The 26,941-nt window shown below is 47.3% G+C and overlaps 1 protein-coding gene across 7 annotated transcripts in view; it reads right to left on the reverse strand.

Annotated features, from left to right (window-relative positions):
* Positions 1-314: 314 nt before the first annotated feature.
* Positions 315-26,941, reverse strand: part of ARHGAP17 (Rho GTPase activating protein 17) — a 40,663-nt gene continuing 14,036 nt past the window's right edge. The window contains exons 2-22 of one of the 7 annotated variants that reach the window (XM_056503147.1): positions 23,605-23,644; positions 19,904-20,008; positions 18,587-18,663; positions 17,403-17,514; positions 17,123-17,199; positions 16,349-16,460; positions 15,630-15,698; positions 15,393-15,474; positions 13,148-13,275; positions 12,677-12,788; positions 12,062-12,143; positions 11,561-11,641; positions 10,823-10,936; positions 10,381-10,472; positions 10,104-10,260; positions 8,646-8,873; positions 6,719-6,870; positions 5,510-6,100; positions 4,598-4,621; positions 2,697-2,741; positions 1,211-1,299 (exon numbers count right to left, since the gene is read on the reverse strand). In XM_056503147.1, the coding sequence (XP_056359122.1) occupies positions 4,599-4,621; positions 5,510-6,100; positions 6,719-6,870; positions 8,646-8,873; positions 10,104-10,260; positions 10,381-10,472; positions 10,823-10,936; positions 11,561-11,641; positions 12,062-12,143; positions 12,677-12,788; positions 13,148-13,275; positions 15,393-15,474; positions 15,630-15,698; positions 16,349-16,460; positions 17,123-17,199; positions 17,403-17,514; positions 18,587-18,663; positions 19,904-20,008; positions 23,605-23,644 (2,434 nt within the window). In that variant the 3' untranslated portion in view covers positions 1,211-1,299; positions 2,697-2,741; position 4,598. Of the gene's footprint in view, positions 1,368-2,696; positions 2,742-4,597; positions 4,622-5,509; positions 6,101-6,718; positions 6,871-8,645; positions 8,874-10,103; positions 10,261-10,380; positions 10,473-10,822; positions 10,937-11,560; positions 11,642-12,061; positions 12,144-12,676; positions 12,789-13,147; positions 13,276-15,392; positions 15,475-15,629; positions 15,699-16,348; positions 16,461-17,122; positions 17,200-17,402; positions 17,515-18,586; positions 18,664-19,903; positions 20,009-23,604; positions 23,645-26,941 lie in introns of all 7 variants that reach the window. The other 6 variants (XM_056503150.1, XM_056503148.1, XM_056503149.1 and 3 more) reach the window with 6 other exon arrangements.

Below are 26,941 nucleotides of genomic sequence, written 5' to 3' on the forward strand. Positions count from 1 at the left end.
CTGGTTAAACCACATAAAGGGAACTGGAACTTGGGGATCCCTCCTGAGCATGTGAAACACTGCTGGAAACCCTGGGGGAGAGAGGCACTGCACAGTGTGGGGGGATAAACATCAAAATCAGTCACAGGACTGGAGTCTGTGGCTCATCAAACCGAATTTAGAGTTACAAAGATTTGTTACAGGGCTGGTGTGACAGAGGAAGGTCCCACAGTGTTCCCACTGAAGTCCTCAAGGAAAAACCAAGCTACACAGTCCAGGGGATCACTGTAACCTTCAGGACCCAGCAGAAGCAACAAAACTAGAATAAAGATGCCTTAAGTTGACAAAAAACAATCTTTAATTTTATAAATGTTCACTCAACTGCTGAATCCAAACAGCTGTTTCAAAGTTCTTTCAAAATTCAACCATTTTCAACAAAAGCACAAACCCCATTTCCACGGTTTCCTCGTGAAACAGTTGCCAGTTGCACATGAACAAAGCAGGTTAATACAAATAACTATGAAATCAGGGTAAGTACTGATCCTAAGTAGCAATGAAATGATTAAAGAGACAGAAGTTCCTCCTACAGCATGACAGTCCTTCAAGGCACTGGATGCATCCACAGTTCCAAAGGGTGACTGAGAACCAGCAGTCACCACCAGCACTGGGGCAGGGGTTTGGTTCATGGCTTCAGGGGAATCTGCAGCAAATCCGAGAGGGAATGGCCCTTGGGAGGCAGCTCCTGGTAGGGCTAAGAACTACAAAGAACCTCTAACCGTGCTGAGAGAAGGATTATTTCCCTAATACAGACATGCACTTTAAATAACTAATGTTCTGCTTCTTATTCTGTTGGAATTTCTGCTAATACCACCTGTATCAGCACTGACCACGCTTCCTAGGCGAGTTCCTGCAGAAATTCCTTCCTTCCTTCCTTCCTTCCTTCCATCCAAGAGCTTGAAAACCGTTGTCCAGACCCAGATCATTAAACTTCTTCGGAGGGCGAAACCCGGGGCTCGGCCAAAGGTTGGGCTCGATTTTGGGAGAGGTCTTCTCCAAGCTCAGCCCTGCTGGAGATGAGTGTCCCCAGGAGGCTCCAGTCCCAGCTGTGGCCAGCTGTGCCAGGTTGCCAGAAGAAGCTGTTCCCTGTCAGGTCTGAGGTTTTCCCCCAGGAGAGGAGGCGGGGAGCCGCTCACAGCGCCGTGCTCTCCGTGTCGGTGTCGATGTCCAGCAGGACGTGGTTGTGCAGCTCTCTGCCCGCTGCCTCTGCAGGAAGCTCTGGAGGAGGGTTTGCAAGTGGTTCTGGAATACTGGAATTAGAGTCTGCACAAAAAGGGAACAGCGAGTTTAGCAGCCGTTCACTCATTCACCCGGGAATTCCTGGGCACTTCCTTAGACAGAGAAGGGAAAGCAAAGATCAACGAAGGCTCTTGGGACAGAGCTGTGGGCACAAAGGGCTGAGCCCAACTGAACAGCTCAGACTGCTCCTCCTACACACCCTGGGCCAGTCCTGGGCACAGGAACAGACCCCACTTCTTCCTGAAGGAGGGAGGACAGTGTGATTTAGGATCTGATTCCTCAATGCCCCCGGTGAGCTACTCTGGGCTTTCATGTCAAAACACTCAGCAAAGTAATTTAGCACCTAAATCATCCACCAGGGAACAGCACCTGTGACTTTGAGAAGCAACAGGAACGTGGATGGTGTCAGAAGAACTTTGTCAAGTTATTTACACCAAGTGCAGGTTAAACCTCTCTCCTGTGTGTAAACAGGGCACGTCATGGTCTTTGCCTCTTCTGAGAGAATTTTGTTGAAGCCAAGGACCACAAAATGCTGCATCTCTGGTCTGCCCTGGCAGCTAGAATTATCAGACCAGAAAAATCCCTAGCAGCTCAAAAAAAGGTAACTAAAAATCTTGTCAGGATTTTGGAAAGCTGATTTACAATATGCCATGACATCCCTGACTGCAGTCCAGCAGCTGCTCCACATAGGAAGTAATTCAGATCACTTGAATCAACAAAAAAATCCAAATAAATGCCTTGTTTTCAAGCACAGGAGGTGCAGACAGGCATCCTAGAGAGACTGGGACTCATAACTCAAGCATGAAATCCTGAAGTTAACCCAGAAGTTACTGCAGAAAACTCAAGTTGAAGCTTCCTGAGCTAAATGAGCTGCAAGAGGGGACAGCAGCCCCTGAGTGCAGCCCCCCTGCTCCTGAGACCCCCCAGCTGCAGGGATCTGTGTCCTGGGACCCTGCTCAGAGCAGCCCCAACCCCATCCTGCTCTGGCCTGGCACTGATGGAAGTTAAGGCACAGAATCCCAGAACTGGGCTGGAAGGGACCTTAAATCCCATCCCATCCCACCCTCTGCCATGGGCAGGGACATTCCAGCTGCCCAAGCCCCTGGAGCAGCTCCTCTGGACACTGTGACAGGGGAGGGAGCGTTTGTGACACAGGACAGGCAGTGACACTGCACACAGGAGGAGCCTCTGCATTTTCTGTACATGGACACAGCACAGGCTGAGAGTGGCCAGGAGACACTGAGAGCTTGCCATTCTGCTCTCCAAGGCTTTAGTGGGTTAATGGGAGCAGCAGCAGCAGCCCCTCTCTGGCCATGCCCGAGGGACACACACAGCAGGGCACTGGGTTAGTGGTTAGCACACACATCATTAGCAATTAGCAATTAGCAACAGTGGCGGCCAATCAGGGGCCTTTTCCTTACCATTGCACTTGCCAATACAGTTCCTACTGAATGCTGGTCAAACATCTGGATTATTTAATAAAACCTTCGATTAGAATATTCTAGGGCTTCTTACTTTAATACCATAAGTAGAATTTGAGGCATTACTTAAGTCCAGTACATGGACAAAGGAGTCAACAGTACCCTGAGAACAGTTTGGAATTCCTGTTCAGGGATTATTTGAGTTTTGTTCCCTCATTCCACTTGTTAAGGTTGAAATTAAAAACAGCAGTTGCACATTGTGAATTAGTGGGTCTGTAAGTGCTTGTATGTGCAGGTGTGAATATTAGAGCAGACACTCTCATGTGACAGGTGGTGGTGTTAATTCAGATTATAAATCCTTTCAAAACACATTGATCTGGAGAAGGTGATGCTTCACCATGGAGTGTGCTGCTGCAGGTGAGCCTGAGTGTCACTGAACCCCTCCCCAAGGGGATTTTAGCTAAACAGGCTGGAACTTCCAGGTCCCTTCAAGCAGCTTTGGAGAGAATCCTGCCTCAGCAGCTTTCCTTTCCTTTCCCAGTTTTGCTGTGTTTGCAGCACACACCTGGGCTATCAGCTCTGCTCTGCAGGCCCCTCTGGCAGCTGCTTGCCCTGCCCAATTCTAATGAAGCAGTCCCAGCTGGATGTTAATTACAAAACAAGGATTTCTCCCATCACACTGGGGTAAAACAAACCCTCCCTGTCTGCTACCATTGAAGCAATTCCCTCAGAACCAAAAAAACTCTAAAATGAAAATAAATATGGTGAAACTATGAAACACTTGGAAATTCAGATTGTTTCCTTGAAGTTTGACTCATTACACAGCTGCTGCTGTTAACTTCATTGTAAAGTGCTGTCAAGATTCAGAGCCCAGACTCACTCCTGACTTCAGCCTGGGAATTTTAAATATACTGACAAAAGCACAATCAGAAGTCAGTGATTTTAAAAAACCAAGCTACTTTTTAGTTGCTTAAGCAGCTCATTTACTGCTGGTTTCATCATGGAATCCCATAATGGGCAGGGACACCTCCCACTGTCCCAGGTTCCTCCAAGCCCCATCTAACCTGGCCTTGGACACTCCCAGGATACAGGGTCAGCTTCTCTGGGCAACCTCTTCCTCCAATTACCAAAAACCCCAAAGCTCAGTCCTGTGCAGGGATGGGCACACAGGGCTGGCAGAGCACAGCTCTGTGCAGGGATGGGCACACAGGGCTGGCAGAGCAGTTGTGTGCAGGGATGGGCACACAGGGCTGGCAGAGCACAGTCCTGTGCAGGGATGGGCACACAGGGCTGGCAGAGTACAGTTGTGTGCAGGGATGGGCACACAGGGCTGGCAGAGCACAGCTCTGTGCAGGGATGGGCACACAGGGCTGGCAGAGCACAGTCCTGTGCAGGGATGGGCACACAGGGCTGGCAGAGCACAGTTCCTATGTAGGGATGGGCACACAGGGCTGGCAGAGCACAGCTCTGTGCAGGGATGGGCACACAGGGCTGGCAGAGCACAGCTGTGTGCAGGGATGGGCACACAGGGCTGGCAGAGCACAGTCGTGTGCAGGGATGGGCACACAGGGCTGGCAGAGCACAGCTCTGTGCAGGGATGGGCACACAGGGCTGGCAGAGCACAGTCCTGTGCAGGGATGGGCACACAGGGCTGGCAGAGCACAGTTCCTATGTAGGGATGGGCACACAGGGCTGGCAGAGCACAGCTCTGTGCAGGGATGGGCACACAGGGCTGGCAGAGCACAGTCGTGTGCAGGGATGGGCACACAGGGCTGGCAGAGCACAGCTCTGTGCAGGGATGGGCACACAGGGCTGGCAGAGCACAGTTCCAAGCACATGTCCAAACTCAAGCTACAAACAGGAGCAGTTTAGCTGCAGTTGCAGTTTCTGTGAGTACAAACCTTATTCGCAGTAACCATCCCCACCTGTGAAGGCATTGGGGTACAGCTGTTAGGCAACAGAATTGATACTCTGCATTCCAATACATTAGTGTAATTCTAGAGAAGCTGCAGTGTCATGGGAAATTTTGACCATTATTAATTATAAGTAGATTTAAAAGCATTAGTCTCCCACATTCAGTATCTCTTCCTTCAGAATTTCCCAGAATAAGCAGTGACTCAGCAGGAAAACATTCCATAATCTGCTGGTTTTGAATGGCCTCAGCAATTACATTTAAAAAAAATAAACTGTATTAACTATTTCTATTAAAGAAACATTGTCCCAATCAAATTGGTAACTACAAGCTTCATGAAGTTTCTGTGAGAAGACGAAAGTTTTTCTTCATGATTGTTTTAAAACATGTGAGGCTCTATAAATATTGACCTAAGAGTTTAATACAGGTGATTCTTCAGCTTCTGGATGCTCAACTTAAATGCACATCAGAAGGCTCTGCTCTCATAAGGTAAAACATTCCCTGCATGTTTTGCCTACTAGAACACGTGTCAGTGACCACGTGTGCCCTTTTCTTATCTCAGTATGTGCTGAAATCCACCATCCTTGGCTACATCTTCCTCCTCTAAATATTTGCTTTTTGGCAACAGATGTACAAGCAGAATTGACTGCCAAGATGCTGAGCTGGAGACAGCCACAGTGAGCTGCAGTCACAGTGTTCAGCTTCCAAACAGGAAAAAAAAAAAACCAACAAAAGTTCATCTCCACTTGTCCCCAAACACTCCAGCCCCAGGAACGACACCCTCGTGTGCAGAGCAGCTGGGTGGGCATTTGACTGGAAATGAGCTATTTTAACTGTGATCTGTGCTTTCCAGGCTCCCCCCACGACTCCCAGCTGCCGGCAGGAGGGAGGAGGCGCTCACCTGTGACGATTTTGGAGGCTGTAGGCGCGGGGTTTGCAGCGCCGTCGGCAGCAGCTGGAGGGTGGGGCGGGGGCGGCACGCTGGGCCGGTTCCTGGGCTTGGGCACGGGCCGGGGCCGGGGCAGGGTGCCGCTCTGAGCCAGGCCGGGCGCCGGGCAGGGCTCGGGGGGCACGGCCGGGGCGGCACCCGCGTGCTTCCCCAGCGGGGGCGTGTCGGGGGGAGTGGGGGTCTGCGCCTGGGACAGGGACAGGGGGCAGGGCTGCTCGGCTCCCTGCTCGCCGGGAGATGCTTGGCTGCTGCCTTTGGGCTGCAGGGGAGGAGTTGCCTGTGCTGGGGGCTGGGGGGGTGGGTGGCTGGGAGCTTGGATTGGGGACAGGCTGCTGGAATATCTCCGAGGTGCGGAAACCTGCGAAGGGGAGGAGGTCTGGGCTGCTCCTTGGTTTGCGTGCTGAGCAGGAGGAGAAGAACTTCTGGCTGGGGGTTTTGGAGAGACAGAAGGTGGCTGAGCAGCTGGGGAAGAGCTTTGGCTTCCTGGCTGCCCCGGGGGGGGGTTGGCTGGTTTAGGGGGGGCTGGTGCTGGCTTCTTCACAGCTGTGGAGAGAAGAGGAGAGAGTCCAGCATCAGAGACTGGGGGGTTACAGGGACATGCAGTGACACAGGGAATGTCGTCCCACTGACAGAGAGTGGGGCTAGGAATTGTTCTCTGTGAGGGTGGGCAGGCCTGGCAAAGGGTGCCCAGAGCAGCTGTGGCTGTCCCTGGATCCCTGAAAGTGTCCCAGGCCAGGCTGGAGCAGCCTGGGATAGTGGAAGGTGTCCCTGCCCAGGACAGAGGATGGAACAAGATGAGTTTTAAGGTCCCTTCCAACCCAAACCATTTTGTAATTCTGTGATTCCAAACCAAGCTCCCAAAGAAAACAATTAGAGGCACAAAAAATCCACATGTATGTTATCAAAATAAAACAGTGCATTGTCAAATCCAAGCATTTACCGATCAATAGCTTTTGAGAGCTTGTTAAACAGCACTGGTGACACTATCACCATTCAGAGTCCAAAAGTCACAGCTGCTTTACAGCCAGGCCTTGGGGACAAGCCAACAGACTAAACTGCTGTCTGTGTAAGGGCAGAGATGCTGATAAAGTTATTTTAGCAGCATTTTGCACTGCGTCAAGGCTTGGAACACAGTGGCTTGAAAAGCAAATAAACACACACCTCTCCTCAGGGCGTGGGGACTGGGGCCAGCAGCGTTCTGGGGCTGGGTGACAGAGAGCTGGGAGGTGCTGGGGGCTGAGGCAGGGCTGGCCTGGCCGTTCCTCACCGGAGGAGGAGTGGCTGCAGATGTGCTGTCCTTGGATTTCGAGGTACTGCAAATGAAAAAGTTCACGTTAGAGGTGCTTGTCACGTGCCTTGCCTGGCTCAGTGGAGCTGCCCCATGTGGATCAGATATCTGAACACAATTTTCATGGAATGCGTTGTCAAGCCCTGGCACAGGTGCCCAGGGAGGTGGTGGAGTCACAGCCCCTGAAGTGCTCAAAACCATGTGGGTGTGGCATTTGAGGCTCAGTGTGAAGCTGTGGCAGTGCTGGGTGATGATGGAGATGAGCCTGAGGTGGTTCTGGGCAGGGTCCCCTCCTGGCTGTGCACCTGCAGGCTTCTCTACTGCTCCACACACAGAGTCACCTGCAGCAACTCAGTCCCCAAAAGGACTGACTTTACTCACTGGCACTCTGCAATCCCCACTTCTCCAGATGCTGTTAATAAATTGTGAGTGCTTGCACAGAGGCTGTGCAGATTTTACATGCAACTTTCAGACACGACCCCCAAGGCTCTGTTTCAGCTGCCTCTGCCACAGAAGCCATCTGTGGAGGAAATACTGGTCTGCAGGGGATTTCCAAACGAGCTGGTTTTGTAGACATATCACCTGAGAACAAGCTCTGTGCCCAAGAGTCAGTGCTGCATCAAACCCCACGGTGGGGTTTCACCCTGAGACTCCAAGGCTGACATTTGGCAGCACTGCAGGCTTCACACGTGGTTTGTCACAGCTCTCAGACCACTGAGGAGCTGAGAGCAAAGTGCTGCTTCCACCTCACTGGAGGAAGTCAGGCTGCTGCAAATAGCTTTGGAGTCCAGGGACAAAACCACAGAGTTTCAAGAGAAATTAAACAGCAAAGAGCCTGTGTACCTCCTTGTCCTAAAGAAACTAATCCTGAAATATGATAAACTGAATGCAAGTCTGCTCAACACTAACACTTGCTGCAGACAAATAAACAAAACAAGACATAGCCAGATAACGTGTACAAGAAACAACAAACAAGACCAACAGGTTTCTGGCATTGCCACTGTAGGTTTTGCTTCAGCAGCAAACTGGTATCACCTGTGTGCACATCTCTAGAACATAACTTGGGAAGGTCAGTGTGGGCTGTAGAAATAGAGTCCATATTTGCATTTTTCATCATCATTTTTTTCCCCTAAGAATTCTACTATCTTGGAAGATAAACTCCAGAACAGAGTTTATGACATAAATGCAATATGACATACAGAACTATGTATGTCATCTTAGAAGATGAATTCTGGAACACCCAGAATCATGTGTGTTATTTCAGAAGCCAAATTCTGGAACACTCAGAACCATAGATGTTATAAGATCAATTCTGGAACATCCAAACCATGGATGTTGTAACACCAATTCTGGAACACCCAGAGCAATGGATGTTATAAGACCAATTTTGGAACACCCAGAATCATGTGTGTTATTTCAGAAGCCCAGTTCTGGAACTGTGAACATGACAGGAGAGCTCCTGCTGTCCACACCTGCCAGGGTACATCCCATGGGCAGATGTGCCCAGTTTGCTGCTGGAGATGCTGCCCACACGTGCCAGGGCACATCCCTGGGCAGGGATGCCCAGTTTGCTGCTGGAGATGCTGCCCACACGTGCCAGGGCACATCCCTGGGCAGGGATGCCCAGTTTGCTGCTGGAGATGCTGCCCACACGTGCCAGGGCACATCCCTGGGCAGGGATGCCCGGTTTGCTGCTGGAGATGCTGCCCACACGTGCCAGGGCACATCCCTGGGCAGGGATGCCCAGTTTGCTGCCAGAGCCGCTGCCAAGCCGCTGCCAGCGCGAGCTGTGCCTCTTACCTGGCATCCTCAGTGCCTGGAGCCTGGGGCTGCTCTGGGGGGGCAGCAGAGGGAGCAGGGCCGGCCCCGGGGCCGGGCTCAGCCCCCGCAGGCGGGCAGGGCTGCTCCGCCCCGCCCGGGGGCTCGCAGGGCGGCAGCGGCGGCTGGAAGGCGGGGGATGTGAGCTTTCTGTTTACAGTGCCACACCGCCGCGGGGTCGAGGGGAAGTCCAGCACCTTCACACCAAAGCTACAGAGAGAAGAGAGAGTGAACACAGCAGCAGCACCCCCAGGTGCTGTGGCAGCAGGACTCTGGGGGTCCCACCCCCAGACCAACCCCGACATGCAAAGCAGCGACGAGGAAAGCTCCGCTGGCTGCACAACACCACGAGGTTAAAGCTTCCACTGCCTGCAGAACACCAGCAATGTTAAGACATGCAACAGGATTTGGCTTATCCCCACAGGAGGATAAGCTAAACGTCAGTGAACAAACTACTCAATTACATTTGGAGACAAACACTGATGACAATGAGGTCAGAGCACTCAGAATCTCACATGGAAATACAGACGTTTCCTTACACACCACAGCAGCTCCTCACTAAATGTACTTTGCCACATGAATTTTGTTTCTATCACACACTAAGTTGCAGAAGGGATTCAAAAAAAGCTACTGGATACAGGCTGTGATTTGGGGGCTGGAATGAGAGATCTTCACAGTCCTTTCCAAGCCAAATCATTCTATTTGTGTTCCAAGGAGAACAGTGGAGAAACAGACCCCAACTCTAACAGATTTTAGAATACATACAGCACATTCATTCTAGAAATTATTTTATTCTTGTTGTGTTAAACACTTGAATCTTCAACTGATTTTCTTCTTCCTCTGTGAGTGCTGACAAATTTGCATGTGGCTGGTCACAGCTAACAAGTAACAACATTTGCATCAACAGCTAAAAACAAGCACATCATTTGAATACTCATGATGAGTGATAAGAATGAACGTTACACTACATGTTATATGGGACACAGCACGTTTTACTGGGGTTTTTTAGCATTCTATGCTTGCTGTGGCAATACTGTACCATCATCAACTCAGAAGTCTTATCATGAAGGCACCAGGTAACACCACCTCAGCTTATGGGCTTTGAAAGAGAAGCCATGGAATACCAGGAGTTAGAGACTGAGAGATGCCACTGCAGACACTTCTGTTCCAGTGAATCTCAGACCACCCCCAATCTGTACCAGAATGGAAACTGGGAGCAGCAGTATCTGCTTGGGATTTATCATGCATGGGGTGTAACTGGAAGGAAGTAACAGCACATTACCTTTGAGCCATCCTCAGGCTGCAACAACAGGAAATAAATCACCATTGTTACCTACAGCATTTCCATGAAATTCCTCTCCTGACACCAGTGAAGGTGTCTGATTGAAGCCTCACTGGAAGAGGGCTGTAATGGACCCCTAAACTGAGAATTATACCTACCTCTCCTTCTTCAGCAAATCCCCTTCCATCACAGTCATGCTCAGAGGCCTCTTCCTCTCCAGGGTGCCACATTCAAAGTCATTCCCAGTGTGTGACAAGTGATTGGAATTAACAGCAGGAACAGCCACAAATGCCCCAGACACATTGAAATCTTCATCTGCAAGAGGGACAGACAGAATGCCTCCTCAGACACACATCCAAGGGGGGCCTCACTGCACAAGGCACTGAGGGTGACCTGCAGGGTGATGTAAAATTGCTGAGCTGAGGAGGAACTCACCTCCAGGGAAGAACCAGTCTGCATGCTGAATAATGGGCTCAATAACTGCTACCACATGCACTGAAGTGGCTGCTGCCATTTCAGCAAGGGATCTGCAGGAGAGATTTGAAGAACATTTTCTTCAGTGCTCCATCAAAGCAAGAAAATGAAAATCAATTCTGACTACCTAAATAACAACTTAGGATAGACATGATGGATCAACTCCTCAGTACCAGAAAAAAAGCAACTGTGCTGGACTCCAGACTAGTCAGTAACAGTCACAGCTTTTGGAAACACCCCTAAAACCCTTCCTGCCTCAGAGAACCTGGAAGCATGGGCTGAAAAAACACTTGAAATAATTTTTAGGTAAACAGTTTCTTGCTGTGAATAGACTGAAGGATTTAAACCTATCAATTCTACAGCCTCACCCAGTTCTGCTTTGTAGCTTTTTAAAAGTACTCACCCTTCATTCTTTGCCCACAACAAGTTGGGGCCCAAGACTATGGCGATGTTGCTTGGTGTCATTTTGTTAACATCACTGTTCTGGGCAAGCTTGGCTAAAAATTTGATTAAATACCTTCAAAAAGGAAAAAAAAAAAATCATTAAACAGCAGGAACCATGAGCATTTCTTGTTGAAAGCAAGTAAATAAGAATTCCAGAACTTGTAAAGAGAGCTCCCAATAACATGGAAATGAGATGAGCAGCCTTCTTGCCTGGCAGCTGCCCAAAGCCTCTGCTCCTGAATCATAGAAGTTGAACTGGGTAGCAAAGAAAAGCTCTCATCTTAGCAAAAGAGAACCAGAAAAATATTATACTTCCAGAGAAAAACACTTAGTTGCAGCTAGTTTCACATCCTGTAATGGAAATTCCATGCTTCTAGGAATCACCAGAGCTGGTTTTGCTCTGGTTCATCTCCAAAACACAAAACTAAAAGGAAAAATGAGATGTTTAAGAATAGATCCAGGTGATTTTTACATCTGGAAACAACAGCAAAGAGCAGAGCATGAGCCATAAATAGAAAGGCTCTGTGCATCACTATTTCCTGACAGCAGGGAATTTGAGGACACCACCTGTGCATGGAGTAAGAAATATTTTTATAAATCTCACTGATTTTGGCCAAGAAAAGCACACCTGGATTAGAGTTCAGTTTGACTGGCTTTGAGGTGCAAAGCTGCTGAGCTGAGAGATGCCCACACCTACCTGAAGTTAACTCGGTAATGCTCAGGTAATCTGTTACAAATCCTCCACAACTCTTGGAGCTTCTTATCCTGGTCCTGAATACTAAAAGGACAAAAAATGTCACATTCACTTTCAGGGCAGAAATTAGTTGTTTCTGCAGTGACAAAGAGATGATGGTATAAACTTCCATTTATGCCAAATAAATATTTTGTACTCAGTAACCTGCTTGTCAGATCCCTGAATTATCTCTACTTGCAACAAAACTGCTTGAGCATCAATACTGTGCAGCCAGCAGCCTGGAGCAGCCCTAACAGTTAAACAAATTAGATATTTCACCACATTTTGTGCAATTTGTATTAAACTATTTATTATTTAAAATAAGTTGTTACATGAAATACCTGTTAATGAAATAATAAATAACTGTGTGAGCTTGGCTGTTTCTTTTGAACTCATTAATGAAGAATCAAATGGAATATAAATATGCAGCATGACTTCCTCTCTAGCTATTTGTAGCATGCTTACTTTGCAGCTTGTGTCCACTCCTCATACAGGCTGTAGGTCATGAGAGGCTCTGGCAGCTCCCTTAAATAGGATTTCAAGGCACCTGCAATGCAGACAGGGACAGGTTGGCTCCTCAGCCACTGCTTTCAGACTTCTGGGAAAATTCTGCCTTCACATTTGCAGTCTTATCTGTGCAATAAATTCCAAGTACCGGGGAAAGCGGCAAGACCTGACACTTGCACAGTGGAACAGCTCAGATTTTAACACAAAGGGTCTGTCAGTAATTAGTGCAATATGCTATAAAACTGTGAATCATCTCTTCAGGACAAAGGACTTATAAGATCTAGTGAAGGTCTACACATGGCTCTAATCTACCTTGACCTGAATGTTAACATTCTTATCATGAGAGATGTGACAGCTGGGTCATTATGATCACCTGAATTTTACACACCATTGTCACAAATCCATCAGGTGTGATCAGCACAGGCACCCCACACTTTCCTGTGTCAAACTGTGCACTGAACTTTCAACTGACTGTCACTTCTCCCAGTTAAACTGTGGAGATCAGCACCTGAACAGCACAAAGTTGTGTTCTATCAATTTACATCTGATTTGGATTCAAAACACTCCCAATACCTGCAACAGCATGGGGATCTGAGTAAAACTCATCAAGCTGGGAAGTGGAACAGTCCAGGGCAGCTTTCAGCTTTTTTAACTTGGAGGCTCCAGCAGCAATTCTGAACAAGCCCTGCACAACAGAAGTAAAAAGGAATTGATTGGTAACCACACACTGGCACAAGCATGGAGCAGCTCCAGTTTTACAACAGCCTCTTTCAGGACATTCCAGCTTTGGTGCATTCCCCTGACAGGGCTCAGCTGGCCCCTCCTGTGTCCTGTGACTGCCCCCTGACCATGGCTCAGTTCTGGCCCATCCCTAATTCTCACTATATGTGCATCTTTCACACAGTGCTGAGGTTATTCTGTCGCAAAACATTTACCAACTACTTAATGAAGAAATTGGTTAAGCAACATCAACAAACAGGCAGCAGCTCATGAGCTGCACTGGGCCCTTTCCCTCCCCTTCCTGGGAGATCTGGAATTACTCACCTCCTCTCTCATCCCTGTTTCCAGGAGCATCATGACACAGGCTTCGATCGGAACCGCGATTTCCCGCCCGCTGCGCTTCAGATGCTCCTCCAGGGGAGTTCCAAAAGCTGGTTTTTCAGTCCATTTGTCTAAGTTGGAGAGTATCAAAACACTGAGCAGGATAACTACCAAACCCCTGAATTACAGCCCAGCCAAGAAGAGAAGAAAGCCTCTAGTACAGCACAGAAACGTTCAGACTACAGCAGGAGTTTTATAGCCCTTGATTGGTAAAGTCCCTTGGATCATGAGCAAAGAGAAAATGAAGCTGCTGGTGGTCAAGAAAAAAAAAAATACTTCTGCATCTTTTTGAAAAGAATATCACATACAAATTATGTGTATAACTGGAATTATAAGTAACAAACCTCAACAAGTGCCAGCACAAGGCTGCACATTCCAGTACCACTGATTTGGGTCCAGTCTGCAAGAATCTGAGTAAATTTTGTCCAGACTGCATGACCTAAGCTGATTTTTTTAAACTGTATTTATGGTGAATAAAAACTGAGCTGTAATTAAAAAGTTTATTCCTTAAATCAGCAAATTACAATGGATGTTAACAGCCCCAGTGTATCACATCAGAACTACCATGGTAACAGCCCAGCATTGTAACATTCAAATTTTCAATTTAATTCTTCAATTCTTGTTTAACTCTGATTGGTCCAAATTTCTCCAAATTGAATGTGAATTTCTTCTTTCCTACAATTTATGTTCTGACCCATTTCTGCTACTTTAACTGAAAAAATGCAGATGTAAAAGGTTATTGTTAGTATAGATGTGTTATTTCTTTCATGTGGAAAAGAGGCCAAGAAAGACAAAAACTTCAGAGGACTTCAAAGAGTGCTCTGAAGGCAAAGAGTTTCTGCAAAGGATTTAATTCATCCCTTTTCTTTACAAAACCACATCAATCACCTCCCATGTCAGGTTTTAGTCCCTCTCATTCATTACCACACCATGAGATGCACATGGCATTTCCCAACCTTTGCAAATTACAGCAAACAGTAGGACAAGAAACCTCAGTAGTTGTTCAAAGCCCCAGCTCCCATCCCTGGAAGTGTCCCAGGCCAGGCTGGACAGGGCCTGGAACACCCTGAGCTCATGGAAGGTGTCCCTGCCCAGGGCAGGGGTGGCAGTGGATGGTTTTAGGGTCCCTTCCACCCCAAACCTTTATGGGATTCTAATTTACACTGCAGCTAGAAACATAAGGTAAGGAATTCCCCCCATTCAGCCCCTTGGCCACCACAGCTCCAGGCCACCTTTTAGGCAGGCCAGGCTGTTCTGAAACATTCAGCTGCTCTGCACAAACCTTCCACACAATAACAAATTTCAAGCAGCCATATCCACAAAGAACCTTCTGCACAGCCCTGCTGCTGTCCCAGCATCACCTCTGCATTCCCTCCTGTCCCACACTGAGTACAGACATCCCACAGCATTTTCCACAATGCTCCTACTGATTTATGTCTTGAATTGGTTTACATCTTTTACAACCTTCATCACCTGAAGATACCTGAGCCTTCCTCAGCTCAGACTGAATTTTCCCTCAGACTCTGTTCACCTATTTCTCCAAAGATTCAGGGACAGCACAGCCAGTATTTCGGAGAGTAGTTTCCAAAACACAGTGCATCTTCATCTCAAGTCATCAGTGATGCACCTGAAATCCCCTGACATGGAAGCTTAGCAGCAGTTCCAGTTCTTCTTAGGGAAGAAACTAAGCTGCACAATTCACTTTTTTAACAGCTGATAATCAGCACAAGAACCCAAACTCTTCATTTCCCAGCATGCAGTGCACACTGGGAAAGAGGACTGCACAAAATGAGGGTGAAAAAAGAAATCAAGCTCCTTAAAATCCATGGAGTTTTCCTGATAGTCACCTGTAATCACTCAAGAACCAAATCACAACGACACTTTCATTGGCCTGAAAAGCCAGAAAAAGGGCACAAGAAAAACAGGTGAGCAAACAGAAAAATCCTTCCTTTACCCTCCTGGGTATCAGAGAGATCCTTAATTAATATTTTATTAGTGTGTTAAATATGGCTGGAGAACTCCGGAGAACGAAGATGGAATTATGCTTGGGAATGTAAAATTGTTAAGCAGATCAAAATGGCCTTATTAAATCAGTCTGCATGCAAGAGAATCAAGATAGAGGAGGAGAATATTGTGCATAGGTGGCACAGGCAAGGAGAAGCATCAGCCAGAGCACAGGTTACTTTACCTTGATGGGCTTGAATTTCGGGTAGGACCTTTTCTATGACTGCTAATGCTTTTCTATGGTAATCTGCTTGTGCTTCTAATAACTGAGAACAGAAGCCACATTTTAAAAACAAAAAGAGCATTAGCTTCTGAATGGCACATAAGACAAGACTAAAGGTTTAGCACACAAAATGTCATCTCTGAGAACTGAGTGTGTGTGCCCAGCTGTGCTGCAGCAGAGCCCAGTGCCAACACTCACCGTGACAAAGCAGCGAGCGTACTCGCCCTCCTTGGACACGAAGCTGTACATGTCTGCAGCCAGCTGGTCCTTTGGGAAAGAGGCAGGAGAGCACATTTACTCACCTCAAATGGTACAGACAGACAGATTTATTGGGTCTATTTAGACTGCAGGAAGTTTGAACTAAGAAGCTCTAATGCACCTGTTCTGCTCCAAGTGTTCTTTAAGCAAAACGATTTCAAAATCAACTCTGGTTTATCCAGTAAAGCAGTTGCCCCTTCAGCCAAGAACATACTGCCATTCAGTCCAGTTATTTATAGCACTCAAGGACAAGTACTAATAAAAATGGTTTCAGTTCTCAGTACTCAGTGGAGCATTTGCTGTTGAGAAGTGAAAATGAATGGGAACTGCTCAGAGCTGTGACAGCTCCTGGGATGGCCCAGCTTCATTTTCCTCCAGTGCCTCCTAGTGCACAGCTGTTCCATGGCCTGGAGCACCCAGACACCCTGAACATTCATTCATGGCCAGGACATGGTTGGCTCACACTGAAACTGAAAAAAATGTTAAATACCCAACTTAGAAACAGCCTGGATGGAGTTCCTCATTGAACTAAAGCAATCCAGAGATCAGCTGGCATGAAAATATCCCCAGGACAGACACTGTCACAGCCACATGATTTGCAGCTGCACAATTGGGCAATTCCATGGGAGGTGTAGAAGGGACACTCATCCTGTCCTCACCTTGCACTGCTCTACTTTATTTCCAGCTTCATCCATTTCTTCTTTAAGAGATTCTATTTTCGAAGGATGCACTTGGAAATTTGTTCCTGAAGTCTTGTGGGCTTGGTTATATCTGGGGAAGAAAAGTTTCATTTGGTGAAAATCAGTATTGCACATGGATCTGCATTTATGGCCTCCTTGGAATTGGTGTCTTTCAACAGGAAACAAACCCACACTTCCAGAGGTTTTCCAACAGAACTAAAAGGTTCAAAACTATTCATGACATGCTGACATAATCCAGCAGCAGCTATAAAAATCACCAGGAATCCTGCATCTGCCCCAGTCTGTTACATGGGTGTAGAACATGCTGAAAATGGCTCCACCAATTCTCAGGACAGTGTAAAACCATTTAAAGGCACTCAAGGGTGAGATGAACAACCCAGGACCCTCCCAGTGAGATGGTTCCACACAGGGCTGTAAAAGCCCTTGCTGTGGTTACACAGAGATTCCTGCTCCCTCTTTAAGCTGGAAATTTCAGTGATTCCTTATTTAAGTTAAACACTTGTATGAACTGGAAACTGGATGAGTTTCCAACATTTTTCCAATTGTATCCAGGAATGTAAGAACTCCAAAATCTTGATTCTGTTTGGATCTAGCAGTTACACTTCTGGTATAACTTAAATGTAAGTTTGTCTTTTTTCACCTACTGCCTGCTCACAGCAGCATTTCAGCAGCAAGCAGCAGATCAGAGCAGGTGCCATGAGATGCCAACAAGGAGTTCACATGCTCTCCTACCTTCCCCTTGCAGAATCCCAGTCCAGCACCAGCTTTGCCAGCTGCTTCCTCTGCTTCTGAATGTTTGGGATCTCTGTCTGAAATGAGAATTAGGGGCTTACATTGAATTTTAAATTCTGCTTTGTAACAAATTACATGTTGTAGGTTTCATACCCTCTTTCCACCACTAACACAGGGCTCCCTAAAGCAGTTTTTTAATACCAGCACTGAGATAAACCACTTTTGTTCAGTTTTTGCATCAATGCAGATGTGTTTCTCCTCTCAGGCTGAGCTGTCTCACCTCTGTCAGCAGGCACAGTGGGTCTATAACTTCTCTCTCAATCTGCACTTCATGCTGGGAGAGCTCCATTGCCAGTTTATTCTCTGCATCCCCACAGGTATCCAGCATTTTCCTGCAAGAATCACAGGATATTGTAATGGGAGTTTCCACTTACTGCAGAAGAAGGATTCAAGGCAGAGCAGAGCTCTGGAAAGCAAAGCATCCCTTCATGGCCTGAACCCAACTGCTCTGTGCTCTCCTGGAGAAACCTGGGATGGGCAAGTGGTGTTATTAAACCTTTGTCTTGTGAATTCCTGAGCCATGACAACACTTTGGAGGCTTTCAGACATGCAGGTGATTATACCAGCCCTGAGGCCACAGAAGGCAGTATTTATTTCCAAGCCCATCTCACAGAGGCAGGAAAAGTTGCTCAATGTAGTATTTCATTTTCTCCTAAGCCCCTTTAATGTGAAGGTCTTAACACCTCAATTCCCAGCAATCCCATTCCCAGCAGTCTCAGGCTCTAAACCCATGGCCTGACCTTCAATTTATGCTGGTTATAAGGAAAACCCCTATTCTGTAAGATTTTATCCAGGTTTAAATCTCCTGCAGTGGCTCAGAAACGTTCTCAAAGGTTTCTAAGGTCATTCTGCACTGTCTCCATAAGAATTCCCACCTGCAATGAAAAACCTACTTGGCTCCAGGAATTCAGCACATGGAGGTTCACTTGTTTCAGCCACTTTCCTGTAAACTGCTAATAACTCTTTGCCAGGATAGATAAACTGGGGCTACCTTGAACTAGGAGCCATTAATACAAATTAATATTATTTTAAGTAATCAATTCAAACCTGCAGAATGCAGTTTAAAATAAAAAGGCAGTTTAATTGTAGAATACACAACATTTTAAACTTCAAATGGAGATGATAATTCTACTAACCCAAAAGGAAAAAAAAACCATTTTAAAAGTTTTTATGACAGCAGAGAATCAGAATCCTCTGGAATGCAATTCAGCCTAAAACTTGTCCCCAAATCATTCCAGAAAAACTGCTTGCTCACTGCTTCTCCCTTTGGATTAAAGAAAGAATCTAGAAATATTAAGTTTTATTAGATTGAAACCAGCCTTTGTGCACTCAGAGGCCCTAATTAGAGCCCTGCAGGCAATAAGATGTCAGACAGCAAGTCAGGGAAAAAAGGCAAACACTTACCCCAGCAGAGTTTCATCACTCAGCTGGATGGATCCTTCTTGCATATTCTGAGCCAGAGCTGTTAGAGGAAGTTTTTTCTATGGAACAGAAGGAACAGAGCTTAGCTTAGTGCTGCTCACTCTTTCCAGCTTCCCCAGCACATCCCCTCTAAGGTTTTGCTGCTCTTCCATATGGTTTCTATTACACAAACACAGCTCATTCTTGGACTCAAAGAAAATGCCAAGTCACAAAAAGTTTCAAGCCCCAAGACTCCTGTTCTCAGACACTCTGAAAAGCACTTTCTTCTGAGTTTTAGCTGGAATGATGGCCCAAAGCAAATCTCAACTACTGCCAAGAAGAGATAAACAGCTTTAAGCTGTGATTTAAGCAAGCAGCTTGTCACATCTCTCTCCCTGTGTGCCCTGCTCTCAGGTCTGTGCTACTCAATAAAGGGAGAAAGTGTCAATGTGAATTATTTCTGGCTCTGATGCCTTAAGAAAATACACCTGTGGCTTTGCTAAGGAGGGCCAGAAATCAAATATGTACAGAAAACCATTTCTAGCCAGGGGGCGGTGTCAGTGTCCAAGGGCAACTCCAGATGTGAGGAGCTGGGTCAGAGCTGCAGATTCTCTTCCCCAGTTGGGTGTCAGGAGAGCTCCAACAGCTCCAACACTGCAGGGACACAAAGTGTCCTGGCACTGCTGGGGTGCTCCCAGCCTGAGCTGTGCTGCTGATGGGGTTCCACTGGAGCTTCACTGGGGATTCACTAGGGCTCCCCTGGGATTTCAGTGGGGATTCACTAGGGTTTCACTGGGATTTCAGTGGGGATTCACTAGGGCTCCACTGGGATTTCAGTGGGGATTCACTAGGGTTCCATTGGGATTTCAGTGGGGATTCACTAGGGCTCCACTGGGATTTCAGTGGGGATTCACTAGGGCTCCACTGAGATTTCAGTGGGGATTCACTAGGGCTCCACTGGGATTTCAGTGGGGATTCACTAGGGTTTCACTGTTCTCCACTGGGGCTCCACTGGTGCTTCATTGGGGTTGCACTGGGGTTCCATTGGAGTTGCACTGGTGTTTCATTGGGGTTTCACTGCAGTTCCACTGGGGTTTCACTAGTGTTTCACTGGGCTTGCACTGATATATTTCACTGAGGTTCCACTGAAGTTCCACTGGCATTTCACTGGTGTTCCACCAGGGTCCCAGCAGTGAGCTGCTCTGAGAGCTCTGGTGCCCTGTGAGAGCTGAGCTGCAGTGGCAGGAGCAGCAGGGTGGCAGCCAGGGCACACAGACACACAGACAGACACACAGCCAGCCACATGACACAGGTACTCACGTGTCTCTTGTCAGGGTCAGTGCCATGCTGGCCCTGCAGACAGCCTATCAGCCTCTTCTGGGCCAGGTGGCACACGGACCTCACCGTGTCCAGCCTCCTCTCGATCTGGCAGCCCCGGGGGAGGGACACAAAACAACACAAAAACCAGAAGTTATTTCCCTGGCCTCAGCAGAAAACCTTCCCCCCCTGTACCACACATCCCTCTGGGTTGCAGATTTCTCAAATTCTCCAGCTTACAAGAAGTGCAGCTGCTTAGCAGAAGTGCCTGACAGCAAAAATGCTCGGGGGGAGATTGAAATTGGTTTTTTCTTCAGTGGCACAGAAATTCAGTCAGAGCTCACGGCACTGAAGGTGGGAAAAGGAAAAAACATTGCCCTGCCTGGCATCTCAGCAGAAGGCAATCAGGGTGACACTTGCCATCTGAGATGAATGGCACATGCAGGTATCTAAGCCACTAATTTTGGGAGAAAACTGTGGGGAAACCTGTAATTTTCACTGTGACCTTGTAATGTAGGTGCTGAAGACACATCTGACAGCTCCTTCCCACTGCACAAACCTGTACTCCAGGCTCCTCCTGCATGTCCTTCCCTGGCAGTTGAATACAAGGACAAAGCTCCCACATGCTGAGCAAAACAGTACTTTTAGGGAGACACTACTGGGATTCTAATGGGATATAGCATTAAAAAATAGGAGTCAAAGCCCAAACAAGAGTTCTGTTTATCAGCATCTAATTCAAACATGGCTTAATACACAGCCTGTGAACAGGACAAATATATACACAATAAACTGTTCTTTTAAGGGATTTTAAGCAAGGAATTTGGACTATTTTATTTCAAAGAACACCAAAAACAAACAAAGTGATGAGCAGTGGGACAGAACTGCTCATGGCACTGTGCTCTCTGTGCACAGCACCCAAAGAATGCTGTTTATCTGCATTTTGATGACTCACCAAGAATAACAGGAGGCCCTTTGGAATGGATTCTATTTAAAAAGCAAGGGGAAAAAAAGCAGATTTCATCTGTAGAAATAATCTGAACAGATTCCAGTTTTCGATACAGCTCTAAAATCACTTTTATTATATTTTCAGGAGGGTAAAATGAACCCAAGTTGACGTGCTCAAAAAACTCAATAAAAATCTGTTAGGGTAGAACAAGCTGCAGAGAAACTGCCCAGAGATTGCTCTGAGAGCTCAAGGCTCTGCCTTTTATCTACAGAGCATGGAGCAACAAATTCAAAATTAGGTCCAGGTGGAAAAAATCCATTTGGAGATCAATGAACAAGCAGGTGTTGTTTGTGGTCTATTGTTACAGCTAGGATTATTTCACTTCTCTTTTGTTATCATCAAAATGAAATTCTGGAATGGGTTGGGTTGGAAAGGACCCTAAAGCCCATCCAGTGCCAGCCCTGCCATGGCAGGGACACCTAAAATGATCTCAGGGTGCTCCAAGCCCTGTCCAGCCTGTCCCTGGGCACTGCCAGGGATCCAGGGGTACCCTGTGCCAGGGCCTGCCCAGCCTCACTGATGGAAACATCACCCACATTCTAAGCCATGCCCTTGTTACAAAAGAATTCAATTTTTGCATGGTCAGGTAGTTCAAATCCCTAAGACTGAGCACAGGGTTTTCCCACAGCTGAAACAAGGTGACACCCTGGAGGGACACTGAGACCCTGGCACATCCCAGAGCCCTGGAGCTGGGGGACACTGAGACCCTGGCACATCCCAGAGCCCTGCTGCTGGGGGACACTGAAACCCTGGCACATCCCAGAGCCCTGCTGCTGGCTCAGGTCTGCAGCTCACACATTCCCAAAGCTCCTTCCAGGCACCCTGAACCTGAGCCAGGGCAGGACTGGCAGGAGAACACGACCCCAAAACTTCACAGTCACACCCTCTGCTCTCTCATCTGCTTTCTAGTGCAAAGATGGCAAGAAAACCACAAGGGGCATTAATCTCCTTCAAGCCACCTCTGAAGTGACAATGTGACCCACAGGCCATGCTGTCTGTCCCCTCAGGCCATCCCCAGAATACAGAACATCACACAATTGCTTTATTATCTGCCAGAAAGCAGGGCTATTGTAAAGGCCTCTGGAGCACTGAATTATAGCCCTTGTCTTCAGATGAAACACATTGAACAGACACTTGAAATGGAGCACGACCCTTCAGAAAACAGAACAAAAAAAGCTGCAACAATCCTGTGGCAAAGCTGGAGCCCAATATCAAAAAGCCCAAGAGTGAACCATGATTGTGAAGTGAGCAGCACCACATTTCCAAACTCTTGGGTTAGATAAGAGCCTCCTGCCCCTGCACAAGCCCCCAAGAGCAAACAAACAAGTGAGTAAATTCTTCCACTTGGGTGTAGCCAGGCTGCTCAGGGCCTGGGAAAGCCTTGCTTGCAAAATTTTTTTGGCAACGAGCAGCAGAGCTTTTGGCTTTCACTTCTTGTTACTATTCTGCAGCAGAGCAAGAAACCAGATGGGCTCTCAGAGGCTATCAAGGTGTTTAACATCCTTTGTGTCACTGAGCTGCAAAAATCCCAGAAATTAAGAACAGAACTGTCAAACCAGGGAGTTTTTAGTTTAAATAAAGCAACCCCCTGAAATCGGGGTGAAATGTTTCAGGTCAGCATTACACTGGCACAGGCTGCTCTGAGAAGCTGTGGCTGTCCCTGGATCCCTGGAAGTGTCCCAGGACAGGCTGGACATGGGGCTTGGAGCAGCCTGGGACAGTGGAAGTGTCCCTGCCACTTCAGGGCACTGGGCTTGTTTGGGCTCCAACCCAAACCAGTCTGGGACTCTGTAGTTCCATGTATTTGTGCTGAATCCATGTCTGAAGGCTGACACACTCCCTGAACCTGAAGCTGAGCAGCTGCAGAGCTCTGAACCAGAAGCTCTTCCATCATCTGCTTGACTTCCCTGCTCCATCTACAGCCCCTGACCTCCAGCAGGATCAGATGCCTTTTTTTTGCAATTAATCAGAAATGACCATCACACTGGAGGTCCCAGGAGCAGCCAGTCTGTCTTCCCTCATCAATTTGTGCTCTTTTTCATAAAGAAACCAGAGGAACTATGTAGGACAAGTCTGCAGGCAAATTTGCTCCATGGAATCAGTCACCCTTGCTAATGTGACAGTTGCAGTTTGAATTCCACCATGAGAGTCGTGTTTGATGAGATGATAAATTTGCACAAAGATGACAAGTCTGCAAACAAATCGATGTCAGCATGACAAATCTGAGAACAAGTATCACAGCTAAACAAGAAACATTTGTACCCTTACTTAAAGCAATAACAGACTTTATTAGTGAGCACTTGGAATGATTTCTGTGCCACTTCTCTTAAGGCCCAGTTGACCTGTTCAGGTGAAAGCAGTGAGGACAGAAACCAGCTTTGCCCAGCCAGGGTTTCTTCATGCTCCTCAGACTGGCAAGTCATCAGCACCAATGGTTTCTGGGCTTATCAGGTCTGTTCATCTCATTAAAAACAAAAATGGTTCCTCCTCCACTGCACCAAGCCACGTGATTGGGCTCACAAACAGAAGTAACTGAGTTTTTCTACTCAAAATGTAGCCCTGTTTTTTTCATGTGCCAAAAAGTCAGAGACATCCAGAGTTCCATCCCTGACATGTGCAGTATTTCCCCCCCCACAAACCTCAGAAGGCTCACACATCACCACATTAAAAAAAATACATATGAAGCACATTACAATACCTGCAACAGGTCTTCACTGAGCACCTCTGTCCTCTCAGCCCTAAGGGAGGAAAAAAGACCATTGTCAGACAGATTTCCTCAACAAAACCTGCTCAGCTCCAAGCTCTAACCCCATTCCTGCCACTGCTGCAAACACCAGCATGTTCACCATGTCACAGGCAGCCCTGGCTCCCAGCACAGGGAGCCCTGACACCCCTGGAATGCCCAGCACACAGCACAAATCCATTGCACCAAACTCCACATGGTATTTCCAACAGCACATGGACTAACCCAAAGCCAGCTGGAATCAATGCACCTGAATATTAAGGAATATAAAACCATGAGAAGAGCAGGAGAGCCACCAGCATCTCCTGGAACTGGAGCACTGCAGAGCAGTGGGAATGGCAGCCTGGAGATTCCCTTAACCCCCCTCCACACACACAGCCTTCACCAGAAACCTCCCATCACCTCATCTTGCTGAACCCCACAATATTAAACCAGAGGGCTTGGCACTTGAAAAGCTCATCAGAAGTGAATGGTATTCCCAGGAAATAGAAATTCTATTCTAATTCTAAATAGAAATCTATTCTGCCTTCAGTAGAAAACCCCTGACTGCTTCCACAGCCATGCTCCTGTCTGTACACACTTCCACACCTTTTGTCATCCCAGTTTACACAAACTTTTAATTGTTTCATGTTGACACAGGTTTTTGTTGTTGGCTCTTTGGCTGTAACAGTGATTGATTCTCCCTTTGCCAAGCCTATAAAATAAAGATAAATTCAGTTCACCCTGCGTTCTCCCTCTCTGCTGCTCACCCTTACTACACATCTACACCATGGAGCACTTGGAGGGATTCCAGGACACTCTTTTCCTGTTCAGAGAGTTTCCCCTGCTGCTGCCAGAGTCCCTCAGCTACTCCAGATTTATCAGATCCTGCAATCTGTCAAATAACCACAGCAAACCTGGGCACGCACGGAAAGCTCGTGTTCCTGCTCAGGCCTCAGCAGCTGAACGTGCCAAGAGCCTCCAAGGACAAGATTCCTCCAGCTTTGGTTTGGTGTTTTTAAAGAATTTATTTGAATTCAATTTTACAGCACATTATCTGCTTGAACTAGTTGTGAACCATAAGGTGTTTAATAATTAAATGCCAGAATAAAGTAAAAGCTCAAAACCTCAGCCAGACTCAGACAAAGGCAACTGAAACACTCTGACAGCACTGGAATATTTATTTGTTGAGGAAAACACAGACAAGATTGATAAACTTTTCTCCCACCCTAACAGAAATATTTTCTCTGATGGAAATTACATCCTGTTAGAGAGCAATTATTTATACTTATTATTTATATATATTTTTTATCCCTGCAAAACCCATTCTGGTGTAGCCACAACTTTAATTCAAACTCCCTCAAATATTAAAATAGAGATTCCATATAACTTCAGAGTAATACAAAGTTTGACCTCTCCTTCCCTCCCTCTTTCCTGGGACATTCTATCCATTGGAGTGAAAAGCAATGATGGCTCAGTGCTAGCAGAGCACTCCCAGTTTAAGTGTGGTTACCCACATACTAGGGATCATTATGTGAAGTGCAAAATAATTTTACTCATTTTTCTTCAGCACTCTTTGCACACTGGTTTCTCCAGCACTAAAGCCCCAGCTGGATGATCCAGATGTCCCTGTGGGATGCTGTCCCCAGCCCTGGGTGGCAGCAGGACTTGGCCAGGCCAGGCAGAGCCACAGCAGCCCCTGGTGATGATGTCAGGTTCGGAAGTGCAGGGAGGGAAGACCTCACCCTTCCTGCAGGCCCACATTCCACCTTTAATAAGGAAGCCAAGAAAGAGCCACTAAATAATGTTGTTTTTCAGTGATCACAACCATGAAAGAGAAAACACAAGCCTGTGATAGCAGCACAGCCACCTCCTCTCTGCACAGGGGAAAGCAGCAAACCATCAAAGGAACCTGGCTGCTTCAGAATTAACCTCTGTCTCCCTTGGAATTCACCTCTGTCTCCCCTGGAATTACAGGTATGACCAGTTTGAAGTTTACATCCAACTGCAGCTTCGAGGGATGCTTATTCCTTCTGCCAACTAATCAGGGAAGCAAGCAAACTTCTAAAAAATAACAGATTTTCTTTTTCACTGATAAACTTCTGTCCTCAGCCCTTGTTAGGGCTTATTTGTAGCTTATCTAATTGAAGGAATGAAGAAATCCTTCTGGAATCCAGAACTGGAAGCCTGAGCTGCAGTGCTCCCAAGGGCTTCCCCAAGCCCAGAGTGCTGGTCACTGGCTACCAGCCTGGAGACCCTGCACTGGAGTTTCCTTCCCCCATGGGACACCCTGAGCCCAGCCCAGCCCAGGCTGAGCCTCTGAAGGCCAGGCTGCAGCAGCCAGGGCTGTTTACATTCCCAGGGCTGAACTCCACACAGTCCAAACTGTTAAATCTGGGTTGCAAAATGAGGTCCCTCCAAGGCACTGCTAATGGGGGCAGCACACCCTGCCCTGGGATGGTCCTGCAGGAGCTGTCCCTGTGCCTGGGGAGGGCAGGAGCCACAGGGGAACAGGGACCTGGAGCCTCACCACACCTCTGGTGACAGAGGTGGCAGTCCCAGAGGTGGTGCTGGCAGATGGGGCAGAGCAGGGCACAGGCAGCAGCCTGGGAATGTTGGATTGGGGCACACAGGGCTGGCACCTCACCTAGCACAGCAACAGCACAACAGCTGCCCAAATGTGAAATATCTGCCAGCCTGGCAGTGCTCCACTGGAGCAGAACAGAGCTGCTCCCCTGGGAAAGGAGTTTCTGAGAACTGAAGATTCTCTGCTACACCACCAGAACCTTGACATGGATCAACTGAGGTCCTAATTCAGCAGTGCATTTTAAAAGACTGATTGTAAAAACACAAGTGAGCCATCATTTGTTATGGCTCTAATAATCCTCTTAATGACAAAAGGGGATAAAACTACTGAATTCTCTGCAATCAGAACTTTCCCACAATTAGCACAACATCCTGCCCACTGTGCAGAGTTTCATGTGCTCTCCCCACGGCTGCACTGCCCCTCTCCTGCATGGACACCACCCCTGGTACAAGTAACTACATAACAAATCCAGAAACAGCTGCTGCTCAGCCAGATCAGCTCCCCCAGCTCACCCTTTGCACAAACAGCCTCCCTGACACAGCTCCAGGCTGGGAGCAGGCAGCAAAGGGCAGGCTCTGAGCACAGCACAGCTCCAGCCAAAACCCTGAGCAGAGCCAGCACTGCCTTCCATGGTCCCAGGACACTAAGAAAGTGTCATTTTAAACAAAACTGTTGCTTCTTCAAGCAAATTTTCTTTCCAAGGCAGCAAATACAGTACTTAGTATG

This window comes from Oenanthe melanoleuca, chromosome 14, assembly GCF_029582105.1.
Source record: "Oenanthe melanoleuca isolate GR-GAL-2019-014 chromosome 14, OMel1.0, whole genome shotgun sequence".
Lineage (NCBI taxonomy): Eukaryota > Metazoa > Chordata > Aves > Passeriformes > Muscicapidae > Oenanthe > Oenanthe melanoleuca.